The sequence below is a fragment of the Pongo abelii genome, chromosome 23, assembly GCF_028885655.2.
Source record: "Pongo abelii isolate AG06213 chromosome 23, NHGRI_mPonAbe1-v2.0_pri, whole genome shotgun sequence".
NCBI classification, from domain to species: Eukaryota; Metazoa; Chordata; class Mammalia; order Primates; family Hominidae; genus Pongo; species Pongo abelii.
The window spans coordinates 30,119,716-30,126,753 of NC_085929.1; the positions used below are offsets into that span (position 1 = coordinate 30,119,716).

At 58.5% G+C, this 7,038-nt stretch overlaps 1 protein-coding gene across 3 annotated transcripts; it reads left to right on the forward strand.

Annotated features, from left to right (window-relative positions):
• The first annotated feature begins 932 nt into the window (after positions 1-932).
• Positions 933-6,717, forward strand: LOC100441416 (glutathione hydrolase light chain 1). Of its 3 annotated transcripts, XM_063722926.1 has the most exons (7): positions 933-1,056; positions 3,079-3,228; positions 3,755-3,891; positions 5,152-5,339; positions 5,572-5,699; positions 5,801-6,108; positions 6,413-6,717. In XM_063722926.1, exons 2-7 carry the CDS (start codon positions 3,171-3,173, stop codon positions 6,557-6,559), a joined length of 966 nt encoding a protein of 321 aa, XP_063578996.1. In that variant the 5' UTR covers positions 933-1,056; positions 3,079-3,170; the 3' UTR covers positions 6,560-6,717. The 3 variants fall into 3 exon arrangements, with proteins under 3 accessions (XP_063578996.1, XP_054399122.2, XP_063578997.1); XM_054543147.2 differs by lacking the exons at positions 933-1,056; positions 3,079-3,228 and having other exon boundaries at positions 3,841-3,891; positions 5,130-5,339; XM_063722927.1 differs by lacking the exons at positions 933-1,056; positions 3,079-3,228; positions 3,755-3,891 and having other exon boundaries at positions 5,138-5,339; positions 5,801-5,913; positions 5,995-6,108.
• Positions 6,718-7,038: the final 321 nt, after the last annotated feature.

A 7,038-nucleotide genomic window follows, 5' to 3' on the forward strand; every position in this document is an offset into this window, starting at 1 on the left:
TCCCTGGTCCATGTACACTCCTACCTGTCGAACCCAAATATGGCCTTAAACATCCCCTTCTGTTGGGCATGGTGGTTCACGCCTGTAATTTCAGCTACTCAGGCTGATGTGAGAGGATTACTTGAGTCCAGTAGTTCGAGACCAGGCTGGGCAAGATGGCAAGACCCCATCTCAAAAAAGAAAAAAATATATCTTTCCTCCTAAGCCTCTGCCCCATCTGTAAAGCAAGTCAAGGACTGTGCCTGGGATGCTGCCTGCGAGAGATCCCGATATCCCCCACTCAGGGACACTAACTGTGGCTCCCTCTCTCCAAGGGGGGCTGTCGGTGGCGGTGCCTGGGGAGATCCGAGGCTTTGAGCTGGCACACCAGCGGCATGGGCGGCTGCCCTGGGCTCGCCTCTTCCAGCCCAGCATCCAGCTGGCCCGCCAGGGCTTCCCCGTGGGTAAGAGCTTGGCGGCAGCCCTGGAAAACAAGCGGACCGTCATCGAGCAGCAGCCTGTCTTGTGGTATGTCTGTGGGTGCGGCCCCTGACACAGGCAGTGCAGGCACATCCCAAGGACCTTGCAGGCTATAGCAGCAGTGGAGCGGCCCTCTGCCTTCAGGACCCTGCGCTGATAATGGGATGAGGAGATACAGACCCTCCCCACCACGTGTGGAGACACATTTTGAGCCTGGGGTCCCAGTGGCCACTGTGGCTGGCCATGTGTCCTGAGTGGCAAGGGACACTAGGAGGCTCCCAGAAGGGACACTGGGAGGATGAGTGCTGAGTGACAGGGTCACCCACCTGTGACAAGCGCTGCCCCTGTTCTGCTCCGTTCTCCTGTGTGGACAGGTGTGGGGGGTGGTCTAGCTGAGTCCACCCCACCTGCTGCCTCACATGAGCCCCCTCTGCCCCAGTGAGGTGTTCTGCCGGGATGGAAAGGTGCTTCGGGAGGGGGAGAGACTGACCCTGCCGCAGCTGGCTGACACCTACGAGACACTGGCCATCGAGGGTGCCCAGGCCTTCTACAACGGCAGCCTCACGGCCCAGATTGTGAAGGACATCCAGGCGGCCGGTGAGTGGGTAACCTCAGGGGCCTGGGTGAGGAACTCTGCAGTGGAAACCCTGAGCTGTGGCCCAGAGCCATGGGGTCCTCCTGTCCTGCCTGAGCCTGCAGGAAGTTCCTGGTGGAGGAGGGTCAGTGACTGGCCATGTGGGTCCACAGCTCCTGCTTATGTCAAAACTGAGAGAGGCCATGCAGTCCAGGAGAGCAAGTCCCTGGTGGGGTAAATGCAGGTGCAGGCAAGAGCCAGGACTAGGGAAGCACTAGAATACAGCCTGAAGATCCAGGAGGACTTCTTGGAGGAGGTGGCGGCTGGGCTACAGATAACTTTGTTAGGCAGAGAGAGGAAGGGATTCCTAGCAGAGGAACAGCTGGGCTACGGCCCAGGTAGAGGGAGGGGCTTTGATTCACCAAGAGGGTTACAAGGGATGAGGGTCATCTTGAGAGAGGCATGGGGAAGGGGATTTGTGGGGCAGGGGCCCGGAGCTTGGCTGTGGCTTTCTTCAGGTAATTTTTGTCACTGTTTCATGGAGGAGGGTGATCAGCGTGTTGACCTTTACCACTGAGGCTGGAAACTGGCATGCCAGTACCCTGTCTGTCTGGAGCTGACTCTGGGAGAATTAACAGCCTCCCTCCCTCTATCCATTCATCATGAGGAGAAGAGGCCAAGCGGCAGGGACACCGGCAGGAATTCTCCACTTAGAAAAGGCCCTCTGAGCCAGGCACGGTGGCTCACATCTGTAATCCCAGCACTTTGGGAGGCCGAGGTGGGTGGATCACCTGAGGTCAGGAGTTCAAGACCAGTCTGGCCAACATGGTGAAACCCTGTCTCTACTAAAAATACAACATTAGTCAGGCATGGTGGGTTGTGCCTGTAATCCCAGCTACTTGGGAGGCTACGGCAGGAGAATCGCTAGAACCCGGGAGGCTGAGGTTGCAGTGAGGTTGCACCACTGCACTCCACAGAGCGAGACTCCATATCAAAAAAAAAAAAAGGCCGGGCACGGTGGCTCACGCCTGTAATCCCAGCACTTTGGGAGAACAAGGCAGGCAGATCACAAGGTCAGGAGATCAACACTATCCTGGTTAACACGGTGAAACCCCGTCTCTACTAAAAATACAAAAAAATTAGCTGGGCGTGGTGGTGGGTGCCTGTAGTCCCAGCTACTCAGGAGGCTGAGGCAGGAGAATGGCATGAACCCAGGAGGCAGAGTTGCAGTGAGCCGAGATCGCGCCACTGCACGCTCCAGCCTGGGTGACAGAGCGAGACTCCATCTAAAAAAAAAAAAAAAAAAAAAAAAGAAGGCCCTCTGAGGCCAAGCTTGGTATCTCACGCCTGTAATCCCAATACTTTGGGAGGCTGAGGTAGAAGTTGAGGCCAAGAGTCCAAGACAAGTGTGGGCAACATAGCAAGTCTACAAAAAAATATTGAGACTCTACATAAATATATTGGGGGTGGAGGTGGGGAACCAGAAGACATAAAAAATTCAAAGCATACTGAAAAGAAATATAGCAAGACCCTACAAAAAAATTAAAATTTGCTGGGTGTGGTGGTGCCGCCTTTCGTCTCAGCTACTGGGAAGGATCTGCTGGAGGATCACTTGAGCCCAGGAGTTCAAGGCTGTGATTAAGCCACTGCACTCCAGCTTGGGTGACAGAGCAAGATCCTATCTCTAAAAAGAAAAAAGAAAACACTCTCTGGCCACAGGTGAGAGAAGGCAGACAGGAAGCCAGTAAGCCAAGCGGGCAGAGGGCAGGTGGCCCCGGCCTGGCTGTGGGGTGGTGAGCAGTGTCAGGGAAACAGGAGTTCAGGAGGGGGTGAGATTCCCAAGGAGGTGAGGTTGCCTGTGGCCCCCTCCCAGGGCACAGTCCCACCCCTCCAGTAGTGCACTCTGTCCTCGCTGGTAGGTACAGGCTTTTCCCCACCACCGTGGTGCAGCCGTGCCTGCCCCCAACACCACTGCTGCAGCTCCGTCCTCCACGCGATGGTGCAGCCCCATCCCAGCGCCCATTCGAGCTGCTGTCCCATTGCAGGGGGCATTGTGACAGCTGAGGACCTGAACAACTACCGTGCTGAGCTGATCGAGCACCCACTGAACATCAGCCTGGGAGACGCGGTGCTGTACATGCCCAGTGCGCCGCTCAGTGGGCCCGTGCTGGCCCTCATCCTCAACATCCTCAAAAGTGAGTGGTCGCACCACAGCCGTGTGGTAGGACCCATGACACTGCCTCTCTCTCCCCACGCCCCACCCCTGCTGCATCTCTGCATGCCCCCCATGCCACATCTTTCCATCACTGAGCTCCGGAGGAAGTGTCCCTGCGTCACAGCTCACCATGTCCTGAAGGAGGCAGTGCAGAGCGACAGGGCTGAAGCGGGCAATGCTCAAGGGTTGGAGGAGGAACAGGAGTCATCAGGAGGGAGAGAGGTGCAGGAGCTCAGGGCTGCAGGGCCTGGTCCAGAGGGCAACCCTGGTCCAGTAGGTGGCCCTGCCACTTGGTCATTGCATGGCCAGAGCTGATGCGTGATGCGAGGTCCAGGCTTAGGAGCCCTCACCTTACTTCACTCTCACCACAGCCTTCTGAAGCAGCTGCTGCTATTGGTTATTAAACGCTCCTTGAGGTGGGCAAAGTGGCTCAGGCAGGTGTTAACCCTCTGAGCCCCTCAGAGCCTCCGGGGCTCAGCAACATGCACCTGGCTCTGATCAACCAGGGTACAACTTCTCCCGGGAGAGCGTGGAGACCCCCGAGCAGAAGGGCCTGACGTACCACCGCATCGTAGAGGCTTTCCGGTTTGCTTACGCCAAGAGGACCCTGCTTGGGGACCCCAAGTTTGTGGATGTGACTGAGGTAAGGGGCAAGAGCTGGCCCACTGTAGGCATGGGGACTGCTGTAGAGGTACCAGGTGGGCTCCCCAGGGCAGCTGCAACCTCACATATGCTTTATGTATCCATTGCTGCCACAAACTTTGATTGCAGGCCTACTGTGTGCTCGGATGGACTGGTGGGTGACCCCCAGTCTTGGCTTCTGCCCCACAGAACTGACAGTGTGGGGAATTAGTGACCACCCTCCTACCTCAGGTCCTTTGCACATGCTGTGGTTCTCGAGTGCTCAGTGCTGAGATGAGGAATGCATGGGGGCATTGCAGCCCTTAGGCATGGTGAGATGGATGGGTGAAAGGTAGAGAGCCAGGTGTACAGAGACCTCGGCCACCCACTCCCTGTCACTCCAAACTAACGCTTCCCAGATGCCACCCTCAGCCCTGCACTGCCTGACCCACTCACTCAGTAGGTGCCCCAGCTCCATGCTGGGTCCCTGTGAGACCCTGTCATATCTCTTCCCACTGAGGATCCTCACATCCCTCCTCACCTACTCGGGTCCTTGGCATTCCTGGGCGGATCTGCAGACCCCCCAACACTGACCAGTGACCTCCCAGGAGGAGCCTCAGTTGCCCTGGTGGTGTCTTCTCTTTCCCCGTGAGCATTCTGCACCTCTGACTCCCTCTGCAGCCAGTGACCTGGTGTCTTGTCTCTCTGAGGGGACAGGGCCACTACAGCATGTCCCTCTGCCCTCCCTTTTGGCTAAGGCCAGCTCTTCCATCCACTCGCTGCCTCTGACCATTAGGCAGCATTCCAGGCTCTTTTCACATGTTGCCTCCTCTAAGAAGCCCTCCCTGACCACTCTGCCCATACCTCATGCCTCTTGATTCCCCTTACCTGGCTTGTGGTTTCAGCGCTTTCCCTGTGTGTGTTTGTTTTTCTTGGCATGAGGGCAGGACCTAAGTGTCTGTTCCCTGTTGATTCCCCAGTGCCAGGCATGCAGTGCAAACTCTAGAAATATTTTTTGCATGAAGGAATGAGTGATTGAATGTGGCAAGGGTCTGGAGGCTGAGGACCAGGCAGACATTCAGAGTTGCTGGAACGCGACAGAGACAGGGAGTCAGACTGGTCATGCAAGGTCCTGGGCCTGCCCTTGGGTCCTGGGGAGCCACGGAAGGTCGTGGGTGCCAGAGGGTTGTAGTCAGAGCCACAGTCAGGGGCCTTCTGAGACCTGTGCCCCCTCCCCACCCTCCCTCCCCACCTCCTCAGGCCAGCTCTGGGGTCTCGGCAGGTGGTCCGCAACATGACCTCCGAGTTCTTCGCTGCCCAGCTCCGGGCCCAGATCTCTGACGACACCACTCACCCGATCTCCTACTACAAGCCCGAGTTCTACACGCCGGATGATGGGGGCACTGCTCACCTGTCTGTCGTCGCAGAGGATGGCAGTGCTGTGTCTGCCACCAGCACCATCAACCTCTAGTAGGGGCTGCTGGGCCACCTGGGTGGGGCAGGGCCAGGGGCGGGTGGCCCAGGGACTGCCCACTTATCCAGTAAGGTGGCTCCATCACCTCTTTTCCTGGTGGGAAACTGAGGCCCGACCTTGGTAGCTTGTCCTGAGCCTCTCAGTGAGTATGTTTGAGCCTCAGTGGGTGGATAGGGACCAGGCTGGGCCAGGCGAGGTTGGGCGCTGTCTGACCTGGCTGGGCGGTAGCTTTGGCTCCAAGGTCCGCTCCCCGGTCAGCGGGATCCTGTTCAATGATGAAATGGATGACTTCAGCTCTCCCAACATCACCAACCAGTTTGGGGTGCCCCCCTCACCTGCCAATTTCATCCAGCCAGGTATGGGGTGGAGGTCCGGGGGTGGGGGACTGGGGTGGAGAGGGGCAGGTGTCCTGGGCAGACAGATGACGGGCATCCCTGTCTTCTCCCATCGGTGGCAGGGAAGCAGCCATTCTCATCCATGTGCCCGACGATCATGGTGGGCCAGGACGGCCAGGTCCGGATGGTGGTGGGAGCTTCTGGGGGCACGCAGATCACCACGGCCACTGCACTGGTGTGTGTCACCCCTTTTCTCCCCGGCCCTGCCCACCCTGCACAGCCCCCAGGCCATGCTGATCACACTCCCATGCCCCAGGCCATCATCTACAACCTCTGGTTCGGCTATGACGTGAAGCAGGCCGTGGAGGAGCCCCGGCTGCACAACCAGCTTCTGCCCAACGTCACGACAGTGGAGAGAAACATTGACCAGGTGGGCCGGGGGTTGGAGAAACTGAGTTACGCTGTGGGGCCCCAGGGCATCCTGGGCTGGAGGCCTGGATCATCACAGAGTGGACAACGGTTGATGTCCTTTCTCTAGTGCCTGGGCCATCTGGAGCCCCTGTACCGTGAGGGCCAAACCCCCTGCTCCAGTGAGACCCAGCAGGCCCCAACCGGCTCTTCCTGATGACCTGGCCCGAAATGGCACCAGCTGGGCTGAGGCCTGTGACCACACAGGCGTGGTTCAGGTGGCACCTGGAGCCCTGCTCAGGCTTCCCCTCTCCTCCCACCCCCAGGCAGTAACTGCAGCCCTGGAGACCCGGCACCATCACACCCAGATCGCGTCCACCTTCATCGCTGTGGTGCAAGCCATCGTCCGCACGGCTGGTGGCTGGGCAGCTGCCTCGGACTCCAGGAAAGGCGGGGAACCTGCTGGCTACTGATTGCTCCAGGCGGACAAGGCTGACAAGCAATCCAGGGTCAAGATACTCACCAGGACCAGGAAGAGGACTTTGGGGAATGGGTTTCCCCTGTGAGCAGCAGAGCAGCACAATAAATGAGGCCACTGTGCCAGGCTCCAGGTGGCCTACCTGGCCTGGCTCCCTACTCTCTGGGCCTCAGTGTATTGTGTGTGAAATGGAGCCATCTGGCTGGGGAGGAACAGAGAGGTGGGATTCGGAGATCTTCACGCTGTGGTCACTGGAACTAGCCTCAGCATCTTCAGCATGGGGAGAGCCAGGCACGTGGCTGGGAGCCAGGGGAAGGTCCATGCCAAGTCCTGCCCCTTCCCACCCTGATCCCTCAGACTTGGGGCCAGGCCCTCCCTTCCCTGGGCTGGGCAGCAACACCACCTAGGACCAGCCACCAGAGGGTGCAGTGACCCTGGTCCTTTCTTAGGCAGCAAGCTGATGCCGGGAACCCG

Coding starts and splice junctions, on each gene's coding strand:
- LOC100441416 (XM_063722926.1), top strand. CDS start 3,171: ATGCCCAGTGCGCCGCTCAGTGGGCCCGTGCTGGCCCTCATCCTCAAC. Junction 3,892..5,151: donor AGTTTGTGGATGTGACTGAG/GTAAGGGGCAAG, acceptor GGGTCTCGGCAG/GTGGTCCGCAACATGACCTC. Junction 5,700..5,800: donor TGCCAATTTCATCCAGCCAG/GTATGGGGTGGA, acceptor CATCGGTGGCAG/GGAAGCAGCCATTCTCATCC.